Source organism: Rattus norvegicus, chromosome 4, assembly GCF_021556685.1.
Source record: "Rattus norvegicus strain SHRSP/BbbUtx chromosome 4, alternate assembly SHRSP_T2T, whole genome shotgun sequence".
Classification (NCBI taxonomy): Eukaryota; Metazoa; Chordata; class Mammalia; order Rodentia; family Muridae; genus Rattus; species Rattus norvegicus.
In genome coordinates this window covers 119,593,815-119,614,388 of record NC_141537.1, presented here as the reverse complement: position 1 = coordinate 119,614,388, position 20,574 = coordinate 119,593,815, and the positions used below count along the sequence as shown (strand labels likewise).

General features: G+C 45.3%; 2 protein-coding genes and 1 pseudogene across 14 annotated transcripts; 2 read left to right on the top strand and 1 right to left on the bottom strand.

The window, feature by feature from the left end:
• Nucleotides 1-391: 391 nt before the first annotated feature.
• Nucleotides 392-4,082, top strand: Nat8b (N-acetyltransferase 8B). 4 transcript variants are annotated; one of them, XM_087655782.1, is made up of 2 exons: nt 392-463; nt 3,232-4,082. In XM_087655782.1, the coding sequence occupies exon 2, from the start codon at nt 3,292-3,294 to the stop codon at nt 3,958-3,960; it is 669 nt and encodes a 222-aa protein (XP_087511908.1). In that variant the 5' UTR covers nt 392-463; nt 3,232-3,291; the 3' UTR covers nt 3,961-4,082. The 4 variants fall into 4 exon arrangements, with proteins under 4 accessions (XP_087511908.1, XP_087511907.1, XP_087511906.1 ...); XM_087655781.1 differs by having other exon boundaries at nt 392-543; XM_087655780.1 differs by lacking the exon at nt 392-463 and adding an exon at nt 2,255-2,341.
• Nucleotides 4,083-5,615: 1,533 nt separating this feature from the next.
• Tprkb (Tp53rk binding protein) lies at nt 5,616-20,525 on the bottom strand. 10 transcript variants are annotated; one of them, XM_087656711.1, is made up of 7 exons: nt 20,483-20,525; nt 16,229-16,894; nt 15,204-15,292; nt 12,404-12,563; nt 9,530-9,652; nt 7,989-8,165; nt 5,616-7,226 (listed from the first exon to the last, which is right to left on the bottom strand). In XM_087656711.1, exons 4-7 carry the CDS (start codon nt 12,542-12,544, stop codon nt 7,140-7,142), a joined length of 528 nt encoding a protein of 175 aa, XP_087512837.1. In that variant the 5' UTR covers nt 12,545-12,563; nt 15,204-15,292; nt 16,229-16,894; nt 20,483-20,525; the 3' UTR covers nt 5,616-7,139. The 10 variants fall into 10 exon arrangements, with proteins under 10 accessions (XP_087512837.1, XP_087512834.1, XP_087512839.1 ...); XM_087656708.1 differs by having other exon boundaries at nt 12,404-12,565; nt 16,229-16,383; XM_087656713.1 differs by having other exon boundaries at nt 12,404-12,561; nt 16,229-16,383.
• LOC148006309 (syntenin-1 pseudogene) lies at nt 14,662-15,849 on the top strand (annotated as a pseudogene).
• Nucleotides 20,526-20,574: the final 49 nt, after the last annotated feature.

Sequence of the window (20,574 nt, the reverse complement as noted above, 5' to 3'; positions counted from 1 at the left end):
ATGTTGACCTCCACTTGGGCGGAGACAGCACTTGTGAAAGTGGAGGGATTTGCTTCCGGGACATGATCGTCTAAGCCGTGTGGCAAAATGGTAGTGGGTTCCGCCCAGCCGGAGCCATAGCCCTTTCCGTGCAGTGACCGTTTTGAGAGCGAAGTGTGCATGTCTTCGTCAGTGTTTGTCACGAGCCCTCCCAAGCCGCGGGTGGAGAGCGACATAGTCTCAGGAGTGCGGCTCCGGCCGGAAGGCCACTCGGCTGCGCGCGCGCCGGGGCGGGCCTGCAGGCGATACCGGAGGCTGAGGCTGGAGGAGCCGCGTGCGGACCGCACAGCCACAGCCAGGCCCAGTGCTGGGAGGGAGGCGCTTCAGAGAGTCGCCCCCCACGCCCGCCTTTAGGGGGCCAGCGGACTCGGCGGAGGAAGCCTGGAGCACAGGGACGCCTTGTTGGAAAGCCTGACCAACCTAAGTGAGGGCAGGCCATGCCATCAGGGCTAGAGAGGAGTCAGGCAGGGTCCAGACTCTACTTGCGGGATCTGGTGACATAAGGTTAGGGCTTTAGCTTCAGCTCTGACTTCCTCCTGAAGGACCTGGTGACCATCGGGATAGACCAGTATTGCATATTGGTGGCCTGTTATTGTGTATCAGGAACTATTTACAAATATCCCCTTCCCCTTTTGTGTTAAAAACCTTAGACAATTCCAGCAAATCGGAAATGAACATTTAATTTTGGTATTTGTTCTTTTCACTATTTTGTCTTTGTGTACAGGTTTTTAAAAGCACTATAGTTAGTGCTCCATGGATATAGTCCCTAGCACTTGGGAGGGAGAAGCAAGAGTCTTGTGAGTTCCAGACCAGCCTGAGCTATGTGATAAAACCTTCAAAATATCCAAAGAATTGCAACAAGGGTGCCCAGGGGTGACCAGCTATAAAATAGTTGACACCTTTGGATCACCTTTCAGCGACCAAAAGCTTTCTTTTTTGTTTAATACTTGCTCAAATAAGGAAAAGAAAAATTCCACGGTTTAGCTGTACTTGTGTGCTTCATGCATTTTCATTCGTGTAACTTAATTGGATGTGATTGCTGTTTGCATTGCTGTGAGCATTACAGGTCTGGTCTGGGGATGGGAAGGAAGTGCTTGGGTTGGCTCCAGGGCTTTGTGTCAGTACACATGGAGTAGTAACAAAAATAATTTTATGGTTAGGGGTCACCAAAACATGTACTAAAGGGTCACAGCACTAGGAAGGTTGAGAAACCGTAGACTAGATGCGCAGCTGCAGGCTGGTCCCTGTCTGTGGAGCTGTCCTCCTGCTTATCCCTAGCCAAATAGTGCCGATTCCTTGTCATTTCTGCCCTAAATGCACCTCAGGGTGATTAGGACTTCACTGTCTGGCCTGTGTCGTAATGGACAGGTCACATGAATCTTGGGCACACCGCTGGTACTGATGAAGGTTCATCTTGCAAACAGTAACCTACTAGGCCCACAGTGTTTTGTGCAGAGAAGACCTTGAATAATTAAGAAACATGTTGCCCTTATGTCTAACTTAGCTATTCGACAGGGTTCCTCTTAGGAGTCAGCACTGATTGAGTATTAATTTCCAGAACACCTTGTTGGTCAGGGACTTTAACAGCATGCAGCCTGCACACCTGAGAGCCTTGTCTTGCCAGGGCTGCCCTCATCCTCTACTATCATCAGCTTCCCAGCTAAATGTAATCATGGCCTCATGTGCATCTGGAATAGGATGTCTGCACTACTTGACTCTGTGCAGGTCCTTTAGAAGCAGGTCCCTGCTGGTGTTAGTCACTCCTTTCTCAAGGATGGTCCAGCCTCAGGAGCATCCTTGCTTTGCTCCTGTCACTGCTTAGGAGACCAACTTTTCCTGAGGTGTTGGCTCTGGGCGTCCTTTCTGAAAAACCTCACTACTTTCATCCTGACATCTCAGTATCTTCCTTGGTCCTTGTTACAGCTGGGAGGCTCTCCCATTCTCTCCTGGCTTCAGAACTCCCTCAACCTGCTGTAGCTTCTCTATCTCTTTAGAGAACCTGCTTGCCAGGCAACAGCGGGCCTGGGTAAAATGGGATAGCCCAGTCCTCATTAGCCTTCAGACCAGGGTTTGGGGCAAAGGCAGAAAGCATCCCTTCCACAGGGACAATTGGTAGAGAAAAATGTCCTTCTATTTTGTCTTAGGGAAACAACAGCTCAGCTAACCCATGTGAGAAGCATGATGTGTAAGCTCTGAACAGCCCCTAGAGCTCATGCAGCTGTCCCTGTCCAGGGCCCACCATCTGGGCAGCCACTCAGCTGGGGATGACAAAGGACACTATGGCTGAGTGAAGGTGATGGAGGTGAGGAGGAGGAAGGAATGGAAACCTTAGGATCCATTTTATCAGGATCAGGACAGCATAGAGAAAAGTCCTGTGGTAACAGCCTCGTTGCTATGGGAGGACAGCTGACATCAGGCCACTCTGAGCAGTTATGTGCAGGGACCAAGCTGACTTCTAAAAAGGGCAGAGAGATGCTGCAGCCTGAGGGGAATAGTAAGCCGGGTGGCAACCACATCCTACTTTTCTCTATTAATTATTAGCCTAGACTTCGGAGGTGAATGGACATGACCGACCTGCTGTCATTGGTCAGCTCTATGACCCTGGATTTTAGGTTAACAAATGTTCAGGAGCCAGTTAAGGAAGTGCAAGGTCAGGCCTGCTCACAGCTGTCAGAAAACTCTTAGACTGTCTCCACTGAATGCCACTAGAAGCTGATGCCATTCCAGACACTCTAGGTTGTGTAGTAGCGGGTAAGAAGATACAAGTACAGTACTGTGGGAAAGGTCCCTGCGTAGGCCTGGACTCCCTAGAACCTACCTGGGACTTCAAGGATGGGGAGGTGGAAGGGGGGACCGTAGAAAATGGTTTGTCTTTACCAATCTGTAATCTAAACTTTTCTAATCCTTGGGGCGGAGATTGTGAAGGGTTACACATTTGTAAACACAGGATGCCTGCAATATGTAGTCCACAGAGAGTAAACAAATAGATTGGTTCATGGAGTCTATCTGTAGCACTGTGAAAGCTTCTAGTAGGGTGAAGAGGGATGTAGTCAGGTGTTACTGAACAGACATTCTCCCAGTGTTAGTGTCCTGCTTGCCCTCTGATGACCCTCGAGCAGGGCCTACATAGGTCTGGGGAGGTCTGGGTTGAGAGGGAGGTCAGGGGACTCACATGGCTTCTCTCTTTTGTAGGACTCAGGGAAGGAGTGTGGGCAAGTGAATGCTGAGATTTGAGACCCAGAAGTTTCTCCCATGGTTTCTTATCACATCTGCGAGTACCAAGACAGCGACTATAAAAGTGTTGTGGATGTGTTTACCAAGGGTGCAGAAGAGTACATCCCCTCCACCTTCCGCCACTTGCTGCTGCTGCCCCGAACCCTCCTACTCTTACTTGGGGTGTCCCTTGCCCTGGTCCTGGTGTCTGGCTCCTGGCTGCTGGCTGTTGTATGCATCTTTTTTCTGCTCCCATTTTTGTGGTTCCTTGCTGGACAGCCCTGGAAGAATTATGTGTCCAAATGTTTACACACAGATATGGCTGACATCACCAAGTCTTATCTGAGTGATCGTGGCTCAGGTTTCTGGGTGGCTGAGTCTGGGGAGCAGGTAGTGGGCACAGTGGGTGCTCTGCCAGTCAAGGAGCCTCCATCAGGGAGGAAGCAGTTGCAGCTCTTCCACCTGGCTGTGTCCTCACAGCATCGAGGACAGGGGATAGCGAAAGCACTGGTCAGAACTGTGCTCCAGTTTGCACGGGACCAGGGCTACACTGATGTTGTCCTTGAGACTAGCACCATGCAGATAGGTGCTGTGACCCTCTACCTGGGCATGGGTTTCCAGAAGACAGGCCAATACTTCCCGAGTATGCTCTGGAGGTTAGTGGGTATTCGTTTTGTTCAACTAAATTACTCCTTCCCTTCTGCCTAGGAAGGGAGGCTGTGACCTTGAGTTCCTGTGGAGCAAGCACACTTCCCTGCACTCTGCTACAGGAACCAGTGAACCCTGTCATGTCAGTGTGATTAACAATAAAAGCTTGTTGCTGCACACCAGATTCTGATGCATGTGATGGCTGAGTTGGGGTTTCTGGCAGGCCTGTGTATGGATGAGCCCATCACGGTTGCATTAGGAGAAAATGCAAAATGTTATGTATTTCACTTACAAGTCTGTGGACCAGAAGTTTCTGCAGGTCTGGTGGGAACAGCTCCCCAAGCTCACCTGTGCAAACACCTAAGCTAGCTGAAGAGCCAGATGACATTGTGCCTAGTAGTTCCAGCAAGCCAGCTGGGCAAGGGTCAAGAGCCTTGAGAACAGCCAAAGGTAAGGCAAAGGAGAAAGACAAAGGTATCACCTGCAGAACATGCAGGACTTGGAGACAAATGGAGATTGTGCTTGCATGATCTGAAGTCAGACCAGAACTGGGTGCAGAACTGAGAAAAGGACCGGCAGAGGTATTTTCTTGTCATGGCAGAGGAGTAGGAAGTTGGTGAGGACAGAGTAAGGACTGATTCTATGGGGGAGATGACCCATGTCGGCCAGTGTTGGAGAGCTGCTGTTGTGGGCTATCTCACAGGCCAGCATCACTTTAAGTAGGCCTAACATAAAACTCTCCATTTCTAAAAGGATACGGGGATGAAAGCGCCCTACATCTGGCCCGCCTGGAATTCAGGCTGGAGCTAGCCAGAGTTCAAAGCCTCAGGAACTCCAGAAATGTAGGTGCCTTGTGCATGATTGTGCCATCTCGAAAACCTGACTCAAGGCTGTGATGGGATATGATACTGTGCTTACATACGCAAGGCTAGTCCTCCCTTGCAGCCAGTTCCTCTGCAATATTGGGGTACTATTAGAGATGTGAGGTATTTTGCTCTCTCCTACCCTAAGCCAGAGACTGCTGATCATGGAGATCCAGGTATCCCTAAGTCAGTAATCTGTGACACCTGGGCATTACTGGGGATTCTGTTTCATCCTGGCATTACCTCTGGTACAGTTCAACTCTAGAGGGGTCGGCCAAGTCAAACCTTGCCACTAACCAATTTCAGTTACACAGAGACCCCTTACTATGCCCCTCCAAACCCCGTGACTTGGCTACTAGGACTATATGCCTCACCCTCTCTTGCCATGTGGCTCTCCTTGACCCTGGCTGGCCTTGATGGTCATTGAAGTATGTTCTGTCTGTGGTCACTAAGGACAGCCTCCTTAGGCTTCTGTTGAGACCTTCTCCATCACGCAAAGCCGGGCAGTATCAACCTTAGGACTCTGCATCCCCTGAGCTAACATTCTAATTGCATACTCAGTGTGGTCCCTGTGACAGCCCATATGAGGCAGGGACACTGAGATCATGCACCCCCTCCCCATCATAATAAGAAAAAGAATCAAGATTTCTTTCATTTTGGACAATCTTGGGCAAGTGTGTAAGAGTCACCTATTCTTTGTTCTGTATCATTCTCTGCGCCCCCACCCCGCCCCCCAACCCCATGGAGCAGTCTTGTCTGACTGCTCAAGAGGTGTGACTCAGAAAGGAATTCTGGGTATGGGGTATGTCTTAGGGTTTGACTGCTGCAAACAGACACAATGACTAAGGCAACTCTTATAAGGACATTTAATTGGGGCTGGCTTACAGGTTCAGAGTTTCAGTCCATTATCATCAAGGCAGGAGCATGACAGTGTCTAGGCAGGCATGGTGCAGGAGCTGAGAGCTCTACATCTTCATCTGAAGGCCACCAAGAAAAGACTGGCTCCCAAGCCCATGCCCACAGTGACATACTACTCCAACTCTGTCAAGGCCATACCTACTCCAACAAGGCCACACCTCCTAATAGTGCCACTCCCTAGGCCAGGTGTATTCAAACCACCACAGGGTACCTAGAGAACAACCCTAGAACTGCACTCTGAGAGGGTTCCAGGCTTTTCAGACTAGGAGCTCTAGAGAGGACTGAAGGCGCAGAACTGACTGGGCTTGGGGGAAGAACATGGAGTCACCATTTTAAAACTTGTATGAAAGAAAAGAGGTGAGCAATATGGTCTCTCCCGTGTGGATGCTTTCAAGGTACACTGCCTCCCCAGAGCTTCTGCCCAGCTGCACGGTAACCTAAAAGCCCAGGGTGAGAGGCCCAGCAGAAGGCTCCTAAAACACAGCTGCCGGTTTTCCCTATGGTCTGTATGACCTTAAAGATAACGAAATGTTTCCTTCTGCTGTACTGAGCCAGTGAGCTTTAAGGCCTGACTGTCACTATAACCAACTCTGGAGTCCACAGCCTCAACTCCAGGGCTGCCCACCGCCAGCTCAACTCAATGCTTACGGACAGAGGCCACTCACTATCCACCTGTCCTCTGTAGCTGCTTTCAGACTGCAAAGGTGGTATTGAGTAATTGAGCAGGGACCAGATGGCCTTTGAGGAGCAATGTTTTGCTGACCTTTGACCAAACCTATTGTGATGGATACAATCAAAATACAAGATAAAGTGAGGGGGAAAAGGAACCGTCAAACATGGTTTTATACTAGTTACATGACCCTAGGCTAATCGGTTAGTATTCCTACAATCTTTCAGTTGCCTCGTGTATAAAGAGGCACAAAGACATATCCACTTAATAAGTGGCTAAGAGAGTTAAATGAACTGCTGTGTATTTATTGAGAAGGGAACTGACATAGTACTTTAGGCTGATCTTGAACTTGTAGCTTTCTCCTGCCTCAGCCTCCTGAGTAGTGGACTGTAAAAAGTCACCACACCTGGCTTAGAGTAAAAGAAATTCTTAGGCGTAAAACTCTCAGGACCCAGAGCTTAGAAGGGCAATGTGGAAAAGCCAGAAGTATAAGGTGAGTGACAAAGTGATGAAGGATTACTGAGGCTGAGCCTTGAGCACCGAAGCCTTCTCTAGGTGCTTGCACTTTTTATTCCAATTGTATAAAAATGAAAGGTCTTGAAATATAAGTAGAGGACTAAATGACAATGATAAAACCAGTGACAGAGGTTATCTTTAAGAAGTAAAAAAACAAACGGACTGGTAGTAGTACCTTCTTCCCTTTTCCTGTGATGAGAATGTTAATTTTAGAAGTGGGAAAGAAAAGCTAGTAATTACCTCTATGATTTTCTGTTGATATTTTAAACAACTTATAAAACATCCTTTGTTGACATTCTACAAATGATACCATCCAATAATGTCCCAATCCTCTCTTCTTGTGATGACAGTTTATATATCTGTAAACGTGAAGGACAGTCAGTGAATGCTATGTCCACGTGATGTTATTACATAAACATTTAATTATGGCATTAATGATTTGAAATCACAAATCCGTTTAAAGTGTTCACAGTTGGTGCCAATTCGTCACTAATGTCAAATATTCTTTTTAAGTGTAGTTATTAATATAAAAAACCAAGTTGCCTGGACATATAAACCGTATTTGTATCAATTTTAAGAGTCCACATCTAGCTATTAACTTTATGAAGTCATTCAATATGGAAAGAGATGCCTTTTCTTACAGTTTTCATTCCACATCCAAGTTCTTTCATTTATAAATACCTTCTAAAAATTTGTAAAATTATGTTACTATTTCTAAACCATTTTAAACTTTTACTTATATGGGTGTTTTGCCTTTATGTGTGTGTACTACATGTGTGCAGTTCCCATGAAGGCCAGAAGACATCAGGTTCCCCAGGAAGGGTTGGCAAAGATGGCTAGGAGCTTGCCAGGAGTCAGAGTCCTCGGCAAGAACAGCAGGTGCTCTTAGCTGCCGAGTCAGCTTTCCAGCCCGCACTAGTTCTTAACAGTTCAAAAGGTATTGGGAGCAAGAGAGGAAGAGGATATGAGAAAGCAGAAACAGGATGTGTATAAATGTCATGAATCCCATTACCTTGTAACTAACTAAAATGTTAATGGTTCAAAATTCGCAAAACAACAGAGATGAGCAAGGAGGTCAGCAGAATTCATCTGCTGACCTCCTCAGGCTGTGTGCTACAAACCTTCCTGACTTCTGAGAGCCTTGTTATTTCAGGAAGACTTTCCAAGGGCACCTGCTGGCCTTCCACTTGAGATACTAGGTGTTCCTGATGCACTTGTTTGTCTCCATCTTCAACATAAACAATCAGAACTGAAGTGTTACTTTCTGAGATGCCAAACTTCTTCAAAGCCTCTGAAATCTACGAGAAAGAAACAAAAGACAATGAGCCAGTGTCTTGTCTGGACTAAGTCCTGGCCTGCTCAGTCAGCCCCACTGTTTCTGGGGTACCTTCCCCTTCAATGACCCTTTCCAGCACCTACTATTGCTGCCCTGCTTACATTTGCACTTTACTCCTCTGGATCAAGTCCAGACTTTTTGGCTTTGCACACAAACGCCCCTGCCTCTGTCTCCAAGTGGCTTTCCAGACCAGTTTGTATTCCTCTTGTCATTTATCTGAGGGTACTAAGTTTTGTCTTGTTCATTATCAAGATTGTATTTGCTTTTCTGTCCCCAGAGCTGTGTCTCAAACAAGGATGATGTTATCAATTATTTCCAATGATTCTATTAATGAGGAGTTCTGATGCCATGCTGACTGATTTTATAAACTTTGTAACCAAGTGTGGTTTAATTCATGCCAAAGACTTCTTAGTTTTCCCTTTGATACTGGTAGCTGGTGATTAACAGCAATAATACCAAATCGTCATCAGCAGAGCACAGGCATCGTTTCCTTGTGTCACAGGCAGAATGTCATCACCTCAACAGCTTTCATTTAAATCGCACTCTATGGCTCAGTGGGTAAAGCACTTGGCACACGTGTTCAGTTCCCTAGCACCCATGCACAGCCAGGCGCAGCAGCAATCATCTGTAATCCCAGTGTTCCTACAGCACGATAAGAGTTGGGGACAGAAGAACCCAGGAAGCTGCAGGCCAGATAACGTGGTGTTTTTGGCAAAAAACAAAGAGACCTTATCTGGAACAAGTACAAGGCAAGGACCAATACCCAAGGTCATTCTCTAGACCTCCACGAGCACATCGTGGCACTGAGGCACCCATATTCCCACACATGAATATGCATACCCCATAACCACATATACATGCATGTGTTTATGAGTTATATATATGTGAGGGAGCAGGTGTCAATGGCTCTAGTAGGTCACAGAAAGTTCCTACTACTGACTATGAAAAAAAAAGTATACGGATTCCACCTCAAGGAATTTATATGGAGAGTGACACAAAAAATATCTATAACTCACGTTTTATCATGTGGGTTTCTGTCAGTTGCTTAAAAATGCTCAAGGGGCCTACTTAAGACAACATTGAAAGGGCAGACAATACCAGCCCCATGTGGTTTAAACTTTGATCAAAAAACCAACTCCACAGCAGTTTGCAGTGCTAACCAGCTCTGCCCAGACCTCTCCACATAACTACTTTGGCTTAGCACTAATAGCTTACTTGGAGAAACCTGGCCCTCGGTGTCACATTGGAGCGGGGGTGGGAGGGTGGGGTTAGGGGTGGGGGTTCAGATGATGAGGCCAACAGAAATAAAGTTAGTCATCACATTACATTATTATTTGGGGAGAGGTTGAAGATAATTTCAGTAGACAGAGTTCTTGTCTTCATTTTTCCCAGTTTGTGGAGATGAACGGCTTTGTTTGCTGCCACAAGTATTTGAAATGGATCGACAATCTACCAGAGAGAATACAGATATTAGCACAGAAAAAGTCAGGAGTGTCCCTAACTTTGTGCCTGCCTGAGGTAACTTTAGTCCAGCTGTTTATTTGATCATAATTCTTTTCTTTTAAAGATTTATTTATTTATTTAATGTGAGTACACTGTCGCTGTCTTCAGACACACCAGAAGAGGGGATTGAATCCCATTATAGATGGTTGTGAGCCACCATGTGGTTGCTGGGAATTGAACTCAGGACCTCTGGAAGAGCAGTCAGTGCTCTTAACCACTGAGTCATCTCTCCAGTCCCTTGATCATAATTCTTATGGGCTGTATTTAAAAATTATGACCTCGAGGGCCCTTGCAACACAAAAAAATGACATAACTTTAAAGCTGCAGGACAAGCCACATTATTCTAATACAGAAGAAGCCACAACATTGTTTCCTTCAATCCCCACACACTCAATGAAATCAGTGTTACTCACAGAACAATGAGGTGAGTGGGATAAAGACGTCGGGGTTTCAATCCCAGCCCTGTTGCTTACCATGTGGGAACCAGGCAAGTTGCTGTCTTACCTATCAAAGGGAGACAATGCACAGTACTCCCCTTGCAGGACTGTTGGGATATGCACAATGCAAAGAACAATAGGGCACTTCTTCCTGTGTCACAGTAAGTGCGAACCTGGTGCCTTAACCACTCTGCCACTTGTGTTGGTTTGAATGAGAATGGCTCCCATAGGCTCCTATGCTTGAATGTTTGGTTCTCAATTGGTGGGTTGTTTAGGAAGGACTAGTTTTATGTCACTTGACACAAGCTCGAGTCACTGGAGAAGAGGAAGCCTCAATTGGGAAAATGCCTCAATAAGACCAGGCTCCATAGGCAGGTTGTAAAGCACGTACTTAATTAGTGATTGATGTGACAAGGTCTGGGCCAGTATGGGTGGAGCACCCTGGGCAGGTGGGCCTAGGTTCTAGAAGAAAGCAGGCCAGTAAGCAGCACTCCTCCATGGTCTCTGCATCAGCTCCTGTTTCCAGGTTCCTGCCCTGCTTGAGTTCTTGTCCTCACTTCCTTTGATTTGTTTGATGAACAGTGATATGGAAATGTAAGCCAAATAAACACTTTACTTCCCAAGCTGCTTTGGTCACGGTGTTTCGTAGCAATTGTAACCTACCTGAGACAGAAGTTAGGATTAGGATAGTGGAATACTGCTGTAAAGAACCTGGCCATGTTGTTTTGAGGAGGATTGTGGAATGACTTTTGGGATAAAGTCACACACAGAGTGTTGAAAGTCCAGTGAGCTTTTCTGTAGGAGCGTGGAAATAAGAATGTTGGAAGCAGGGCAGACAATGGAAGCCTGGCTTGTGAAGTGTCAGAGGGAAGCAAGGACTCCACGAAGCCTTTTGTAATGAATAATCTGTGCATCTGATCAGCTGGGAGTGAAGAGTCAGCCGCACTTAACAAGAGACTAGCGCCACTGAGAAGGAATCTCCGAGTTACTGGATAACTGATCCTGGTGAGCTGGAACTGACAAATTAGCAGTGATTAAAAAACACCAGCATCACTGAGGTACAATTCTCTCAGAAGTGTTTCCTGAGAGCACACAGAAGCTATGTTCCAGAGGTAGTCAAGGTTGTACTTTGTGCTGGCAGTTGAACTTGGCAAGTTTAAGAGTCACCCAGGTGGTACTGGTTTTGGAGGCATGAAGGGGTCATGGAGAGCCGCTGAGGCTTGGCACTGAGAGAGGTCAGGTAAGGCATTGGTGAGGGTGAAGTTGCAGGAGTCCCAGCATTCTGAAGAGGCCAGTATGGGCCCCAAGAATAGCAGCAGCAGTGGAACAGAGGCTGCCTGAGCTTAGAAGACCAGCTGTGTGTGCTACAGAAGGCAGAGCTGGAGGAGGAGCCCAGAAGATGATGAGTGGATACCAGACACTGGACATTGTGTTGTTTACAGTTGGAAGTTGATTTTTGTTTTGATTGTGACTATGTCTTGGTTCTTCTCTCTTGAAGTAAGAAAGTATTTATTTTTTATTTATTTTATAGTATGTTGATCAAATCACTCAGTTAAGCAAAGATTCCCTCACAGGCATGTCCAGCCACTTGGGGGATTTAGTTCATTCCAGATGTAGTCAGGTTGAGAACTAAGAGCCATCATAGGAGATGTGGCCTTTTTGGAGGAGGTGTGTCACTGGAGATAGGCTTTGAGGGTTCACGGATGCCAATGGGGTGTGAGGTATTACTGGGGATGGGCTTTTGAAACTTCAAAGGCCACAATAGGCCCAGTTGTGTTCTCTACCTCCAGCTTGTGGACCAGATCTAAGCTCTTAGGTACTGCCCTACTGACATGCCTGCCTGCCTGCCAGCCTGCCTTACTGCTGCCACACACCCTCCACTATGGTGGCTATGGACTAGCCTCTGAACCTGTAAGCAACCCCCCAATTATGTGCTTTTTTAATAAGCTGCCTTGGGTATGGTATCTCTTTACAGCAACAGAATAGCAATAAGATACTATGCTTCTTCTGCAGACTCCCACTTCACAATATGAGAAGCCAAAACTCAGGCATCTGCCAGAACACAGGTGCTCAGAGCTAGGCCATAACCCTTCCTAGGAAGGATACAGCATTTTAGACTCTGTTTGTTATTTTAAACTTAAAACACCCAAGTGTGACTTGGGCAAACACTTTTTACCTGGATATCAAAGAATTATAGGGTAAAATGAGCATATTCTTAAATGTCTGCCTTGGTTAACTCATTCCCATATTTTGTACTTACCACATTGGCATTTATCAATGAGCCATCTATAGATCCTTCCATGGCCTTTTTTCTCAAGTCTCCTGCATTTTTTACATCTTTAAATAACAGAAGGGTCACCTTGCACTCGGGAAACAAGTCCAGCTGCTGTGTTAACTGCATTTCATAGACAAGGAGGTCTCTCTTGGACAAAAACAAAAGAGCAACAGGTTTTTTTTGAATGTAAAAGATTATGTCCACCTTTCCCACCCAGTTTCTCTTTGTCTGTCTCACGTGACAGCCTTACTGGCCTATAACTAGCCCTGTACTTCCATCCTCCTGCCTCTGCTCCCCGAGCCCAGAATGGCATGTGAAAGCACACGCGGATGTAACCATCCTAACAGACTCCTCGTGTTCTACTGTCCTGTTTCTGCTCTAGCTTTATTTCTATTGCTTGAAGAAACATTCTGACCAGAAGCAATTCAGAGGAGGAAAGGGCTTATTTGGCTTATAGTTACAAGAACCCAAAACCATGAAGGAACACTGTTCACTCAGTTGCTGGCTTCTGCTTAACTAATTAGATTTTTAATACAGTTCAGGACCACTTGCCCAGGGAATGGTGCTGCTCATAGTGGGCTAGGCCCTTCTATATCACAACAAGTAAGAGTCAAGGCAGCCCATCATAGATAGGTCAATGCGTCAATAAGATCTGCACAATCCCTCAATTGAAAGTCCTTTCTCAGGTGACTCTGAAAGCTATGTCAGGCTGACAGCTGGAGCTAACAAATTAACTTCATAAACTGTAGAATTCCTAAAGTAGTAAAGTCCACTTCTAAAGCATCTTTGGCATCTTTATAAGGTGTGTTTCTAGCTGTGCTGAGCTGTTTCTACTTCTCCCATTTCCGGGGAAAGGCCAAAGGAAGCAGCTGGTGCCCTGCTTGGAAAGATGGGTAGCCTCTGTGCACAGTCAAGGACTGCTCTCCTCATAGAAGACCAATGGGTCACAGATCACCTAGAGCAGTAACAAGACCTGAATTCACCATACTCTTCCTAGCTTTCTCATCTACTTTATTTATCCTTTAACAAAGCCTGGCCACAAATACTGAGAAAAATAATTTATTATACTCAAATACCATACCTTACTCAGACATATATTTAAACGTGGAATTGACCAAAAGCATACAAGTGTTAAGTAATTCTCACCAGCTGTGCTGGCTCACGTCCACAATGTGATGTAAAAGAAGTGTAGGGTTGTGCACAGCACAAGGGCTCATCTATTGTGAGCATTGTCCTGGGTATAACTGACTTGCTATACATTACGAAAGAATAAATAAACGTTAAGAACAATTTCAACCATCAGTTTTCTTTTTAATGATGGACACTGATTTAAGGCCTTTCCAAGGCTAAGCATATTCTACCACCAACATCTTAACTGATTCTTTGGTTTGGCCAATCTTCTAGGTTCTAAGTTCTACTCATCTTTTATATCTGTCCATTGCTAGTTTTTTTTTCTTGAGGAACTAATTGAAGTTTGATGATGATAAAATAAGATGTCCTTTGTATCATCTTGAAAGGCTGAGAACAACTATCCAACCAATAGCAAGGTTTGGTGTGACTAAAGGGTTAAAAGCTGCCATGTTCAGTGGGGATGGGGGTGTCTGATGCTTCCGGGACCCTTTTCCTCTTACTGTGTCCTACTGGTTGCTTTGCCCAGCCTTGATGTGAGAGTTTCTGCCTAGTCTTACTGTATCTTGTTGTGTCATGTTCAGGTGCCTCCCTGGAAAGCCTGCTCTTTTCTAAGGGGAGATGGGAGGGAGTGGATCTAGGGGAGAGGGGAGGTGGGGAAGGGCTGGGAGGAGTGGGAGCTTGGTCAGGATATATTGTATGAGAGAAAAATAAATTTAAAAAACTTTAAAAAAAAAGTTGTCACGTGGGGGCTGGAGAGATGGCTCAGCAGTTAAGAGCACACAGTGCTTTTCCACAGGTCCTGAGTTCAATTCCCATCAACCACATGGTGGATCACAACCATCTGTAATAAGATCTGATGCCCTCTCCTGGCATCAGACAGAAGACAGCTACAGTGTACTCACATAAGTAAAATGAGTAAATAAATCTTAAAAAATATTTTTTAAAAAAGTTCTCATGTTGGCAGGAAAAATGGCTTAGTGATCAAGCAGTCTGCAAATATGTGCACAAGCGCGTTCAATTTTCAGCATAAGCCCCAGCCCTCAAACAACACAAAGTCAGCATTGTAATGTTGATTTGTCAAACCAGTAATAACATTAAGTAAAACCACAGGGATGAAAAACAAACAGAACGTAGTTAAATATGTCAGTTTAATCTTGTGTTAGTCTCACGTTCGGAGCTAGGCTGGCCTGGAACTCCCAGTCCTACTGCTTCCCCACACTAGCAGTGTGGCCACAAGCTTGCTCCACCATGCTTGGCCTATTCCCAGCCTAACTGAGGAGGTTTTGGAAAAGCTCTTCATGGGACTGGAGAGATGGTTGAGCACTTTTGAGTATTTACTGTTCTTGACCTGAGCTTGGTTCTTAGCACTGATATCAGGAGACTCACAACCACTTCTAACTCCAACTCCCGGGGATCAGATACCTCCTTCCGGTCTCCATGGGCATCCAGAATGTATCTGATGTGAGCATGTAGGCACACATTTACACATAAATTGAAAATAAACGTCTTAAAATAATTTAAAGGCTGCTCATAAAGAAAAGGTAGTGAAAAGAGGGCCTGGGAAGATGATTGATTGGTAGAGTACTCAAGCACATGCATAGAACCTTGGGTTCAATCCCAAACACTGTATAAAACCAGGTGTGATAGTGCTCACCTAGAATCCAGTGAAGGTCAGAAGAGGAGGATCAGAAGTTCAAGATTAGAGGAGATTAGGAGCGTGGGTCTTTACAGTCTGGAAAATGCCTCAAAACAAAACAAAACAGAACGAGTCTTTAACCTGCTCTTGAACATAGGTAATTCAAGCCCAAACTACCCTGTCCACCAACCCTGCCAGCCCAACAATTTTTACAGAGGCTTCTGCTCCCATCATTCAGACTGGAAATCTTTATCTATATCCAAACACACGAGGTTGGGTTTATATAAAAAAGAAATTTGTGCACTTCTAGCCTTGGCCCCTGGAGCACTAGCCCAGACTCGGCTAGTAGCAGGGTCTCCCAAGTGAACTATGCAGTGACACCCACACCATATAATGGTATAGGGATCGATAGAGCAGGAATTAAATGAAAGATCCCTGAAGTCATTTTCTGTAAGGATCAAGACAGAAAAATTGGGCTCAGGCTGAAATCAAACGATGATGGTCTTTCTGTTCAGCTAGTCTGGGCTAACATCTCACTGCTGGAGTGAGATTTGGAAGAGAAGTGACCCAGATATACAGTGAAATCTCTTCAGGCTGGAGCTCTGATAAGGCACACTAGGTGCTCAAAGCATGCTTTAGAGAGACTAATAAGATGACTATTTGAGACAGATCCTTCAAACAAATAACCATTAAATCTAAGGATAGTAGTGGACATGTTGGTTTTATCTTTAAAAGTGTAAAAAAGTTCATCCTGGGGGCTGGGGATTTAGCTCAGTGGTAGAGCGCTTGCCTAGGAAGCGCAGGCCCTGGGTTCGGTCCCCAGCTCCGAAAAAAAGAACCAAAAAAAAAAAAAAAAAAGTTCATCCTGAGTGAAAAAACAGTCTTGCTGACAAAAACAATCCTCATCCACATAACTTCAGTGAAATCAATGGACAGATGACATTGGACTGAAGGACTCACAGACATACCTGGCACTGTGGTTAAAATTACATTCACACCTACTTTTATCTTTGTGCAAATTAGTAAGTTTTACAAAGACCTACTTCTAAGGCTCAGATGCCACAAACGTGTATACACAGGAAACTCCTCTAGAACCAGGGACGTAGCTGAAGGAAGGTCTTTTCATCTTCCACTGTGGCTGGAATCTTGTCATGGTGGGACTGGCTATCTTCTTCAGACTCCAAGAGATAGCCTGTTCCTGGTTTTACAGATGTAAAACTATCAAAAGATTTACTGACTTTTCTAGAATAGTGTCTCTCCTGGAAACCTGATGCTTTTGTAAGATCCTGATTAGGATGACTGACAGGCTATTTTTACTCCAAGTGAACTATAGTGCTCTCTGTAATACTTTGGCATCCATATTTAAATATTTAATAGTAGACATTACCATAGTCTACTCAGGGGAGACTGCCTTTGATAGTCGTTTTAAGTTTTCTTGGTCGGTGTGTGTAAAATGCCAATTAATCAATACTGGTTCATTCTGTGTAAGCATTATCTCAAGAATTACCATGATTATCATTAAAATTCAACTCTCTTCACTTAATGTGTGTCATCTGTTGTTTTAACTATGGTGAACATCAGCTGGGCATAGTGGCACACGCCTTTAATTCCAGCACTCAGAAGGGAGAAGCAGGTGGATCTCTGTGGGTTTGAGGCTAGCCTGGTCTACATAGTTAGTTTCAAAATAGCCAGAGCTACACAGTGAGAACCTGTCTCAAAAATAAACAAAAACAAAAAGGTTATAGTGAGCATATACAATAAAAACCAAAATATAATAACTGCTGACATTTATAAACCCAAAATGTTGGCTGCAGAGATGGCTTACAACACAACCAACAGGACCTAAAACACTGACTCAGTGTTACACTTGCCTGAATCAGCATAGGTGTTATTTGTACTTGAGATTTTCTGGTACTTGCATAATTGAAACCCCGTGTAAAGGTTGACCTGAAACCACATCTAAAGGGTGACCTATCACTTTCTGAGAAACAAACTGTTGTATACTTAATGAAAAACTTCTTATTCCAAACGGAATTTTGGACTCTTTATTACACGTGTACATTAAGCGGCAAGGATTAACTTTGGCACCTGAATCCTAACTTTATGTTCCGTAACTCCTTTGGAGGCAAGTCTTGGAATGTTTTCCTCAAAACCCTAGTTTGTTCCAGTTTCTTACGCCTTCCTCCCTGCAAGCAAAATGGCACTGACTCTTTGAGCTTCTTCTTTGTCTATGCCTATTCTAATATATCCTATTAGATGTGTATAAAGTTACATTTTCATCTGAAAAGAGGTCAAAGTCACCCTCAACTACACAACTCCGGTCCCAGGCTAGCCTGGGTTATATGAGATCCTGCCTCAGAAAACAGAACATAAACCACGACTGGAGAGTTGGCTCAGCCATTAAGAACATTTGCTGCTGTATATGGAATGGATCCCCAGGTGGGGTAGTCTCTGCTTTACTCTTTGTCCCGTTATTTCCCCCTGTGAGTATTTTGTTCCCCCTTCTCAGAAGGACTGATGCATCTACATTTTGGTCTTCCTTTTTCTTGAGTTTCATATGGTCTGTGGATTGTATCTTGGATATTCGAGCTTTTATGCTAATATCCACTTAACAGTGAGTGCATACCATGTATGTTCTTTTGTGACTGGGTTACGTCACTCAGGATGGTATTTTCTAGTTCCATCCATTTGCCTATGAATTTCATAAAGTCATTGTTTTTGATAGCTGAGTAGTACTCCATTGTGTAGATGTATCACATTTTCTGTATCCATTACTCTGTTGAAGGACATCTGGATTCTTTCCAGCTTCTGGCTATTACAAATAAGGCTGCTATGAACATAGTGGAGCATGTGTCTTTGTTATATGTTGAGGCATCTTTTGGGTATATGCCCAAGAGAGGTATAGCTGGGTCCTCAGGTAGCACTATGTCCAATTTTCTGAGGAACCTCCAGATTGATTCCCAGAGCAGTTGTACCAGTCTGCAATCCCACCAACAATGAAGGAGTGTTCCTTTTTCTCCACATCCTTACCAGCATCACCTGTCACCTGAGTTTTTAATCTTAGCCATTTTGACTGGTGTGAGGTGGAATCTCAGGGTTGTTTTGATTTGTATTTCCCTGATGACTAAGGATGTTGAGCATTTCTTTAGGTGCTTCTTGGCTATTCGATAATCCTCAGGTGAGTATTCTCTGTTTAGCTCAGTACCCTATTTTTTTAATAGGATTATTTGATTCTCTGGAGTCTAACTTCTTGAGTTCTTTGTATATATTAGATATTAGCCCTCTATCAGATGTAGGATTGGTAAAGACCTTTACCCAATCTGTTGGTTGCCATTTTGTCCTATTGACAGTGTCCTTTGCATCGCTATTGCTGATGCCAAGAAGTGCTTGCTGACAGGAGCCTGATATGAATGTCTCCTGAAAGGCTCTGCCAGAGCCTTACTGATACAGATTAAGATGCTTGCAGCTAATCATCAGACTGAGCACAGGGACCCCTATGGAGGAATTAGAGAAAGAACTGAAGGAGTTGAAAGAGTTTGCAACCCCACAGGAAGAACAACATCAACCAACTAGACCTCCCAGAGCTCCCAGGGACTAAACCACTAACCAAAGAGTATACATGGGGGTGGGGGGGACGGACTCATGCCTCCAGCCACATATGTAGTAGAGGATGGCATTGTCTGGCATCAATAGGAGAAGCCCTTGGTCCTGTGAAGTCTCATTTCCCCAATATAGAGGAATGCCAGGGTGTTGAGGGGGGAGTGGATGGGTGGGAGAGGGAGCATCCTCATAGAAGCAGGGGGACAGGGGATGAGAGGGGGAACATTTGAAATGTAAATACATAAACTATCCAATTAAAAAGAAAAAAGGGGGCTGGAGAGATGGCTCCGTGGATAAGAGCACTGACTGTTATTCCAGAGGTCCTGAGTTCAAATCCCAGCAACCACATGGTGGCTCATAACCATCTGTAATGAGATCTGATCCCCTCTTCCTGTATGTCTGAAGACAGCTACAATGTACTTATATAACAAGTAAATAAATCTTTAAGGAAAAAAAAAGAAAAAAGGAACATTTGCTGCTTTTGCAGATGACCAAGACCCAGCATTCAGAAGGTGGCTCACAACCATCTGTAACTCCAGTCCCAGCAGATCCAATGCCCTCTTCTAGCCTCCATTGGTACCAGGCACCCAAGTGGCACACACACATATATACAGGCAAAACATACTTACACATAAAATATTAAAAAAAATTTAAAAAGCACAAAACTTAAACGTAACAGAAAGTTACCTCTGATTTTCTAGAATTATGTGTGAAGGTTTCTGTTATAGAAAAAGTTTTATAATGTCCTGACACAGCCTTTCTCATGTTAGCATCGAACTGATAAAGAATATGGTAGGTGTGATCCGTATGCTCTGTCATGTAAAAACATCAAAATAATGGCTAACATCTCCAGAGCAAGTCTGTGGTGAAAGCAAGTTTGCCTAGCCTCCTAACCTGTTCCCTGGCTTGAGGCAGAGGCAGGCAGATCTCTGAGTTTGAGGCTACCCTGGTCAACAGAGTGAGTTCAGGACAGCCAGAGATACACAAAGAAAGCCTCTTCTAGGAAAACACAATAAAATACCTCACCCTCCCGATGAAGTATTGTGGTATTAGCAACAGGAGGTGGTCTAAGGCAACGCCCATGTTCTGACTCTTCTACATCCACTTCTAATTCTGACTCATCCTTGTCACAGACACTACCATCACCCCTTATCATTAACATCCTAACAACGTCCTCATACGGGCCCTGGCCACCAGTAATGCAATTCTAACCTATCCTTATGGTCACCGGGTCCTTCAGGAGGAAGTCAGAGCTGAAGCTAAAGCCCTAACTTCCCTGCCTGACTTCTCCGGCCTGGATGGCATGGCCTGCCCTCACTTAGGTTGGTCAGGCTTTCCAACAAGACGTCCCTGTACTCCCGGGCTTCCTGCCTGGATCCCTCCCGCCCCCTGGGAGCCCGCTGGCCCCCTAAAGCCGGGCGTGGGGGCCACTCTCGGAAGCAACTCCCTCCCAGCACTGGGCCTGGCTGTAGCTGAGCGGTCCGCACGCGGCTCCTCCAGCCTCAGCCTCCGGCATCGCCTGCAGGGGGCGCCCCGGCGCGCGCGCAGCCGAGTGGCCTTCCGGCCGGAGCCGCACTCCTGAGACTATGTCGCTCTCCACCCGCGGCTTGGGAGGGCTCGCGACAAACACTGGCGAAGACATGCACACTTAGCCCACAAAATTGTCCGCATGGAAAGAGCTACAGGGCGGAACTCACCCTCAGTCTCCTGTCCGTCTCAGAAGATCGTCCCCTTGGAAACGAAGCTCTCTACTTCCGGAAGAGCTCAATGTTTGATCAGGTGGACGGAC

What these genes read in the sequence shown, in the direction of transcription:
- Nat8b (XM_087655782.1), top strand. Translation starts at nt 3,292, where the DNA reads ATGGTTTCTTATCACATCTGCGAGTACCAAGACAGCGACTATAAAAGT.
- Tprkb (XM_087656711.1), bottom strand. Translation starts at nt 12,544, where the DNA reads ATGCAGTTAACACAGCAGCTGGACTTGTTTCCCGAGTGCAAGGTGACC. An exon ending in CATTGATAAATGCCAATGTG is followed by an intron (nt 9,653 to 12,403) that starts GTAAGTACAAAA and finishes TCTCTCTGGTAG; the next exon opens with ATTGTCGATCCATTTCAAAT. An exon ending in GGCTCTCAGAAGTCAGGAAG is followed by an intron (nt 7,227 to 7,988) that starts GTTTGTAGCACA and finishes TCACGTTTACAG; the next exon opens with ATATATAAACTGTCATCACA.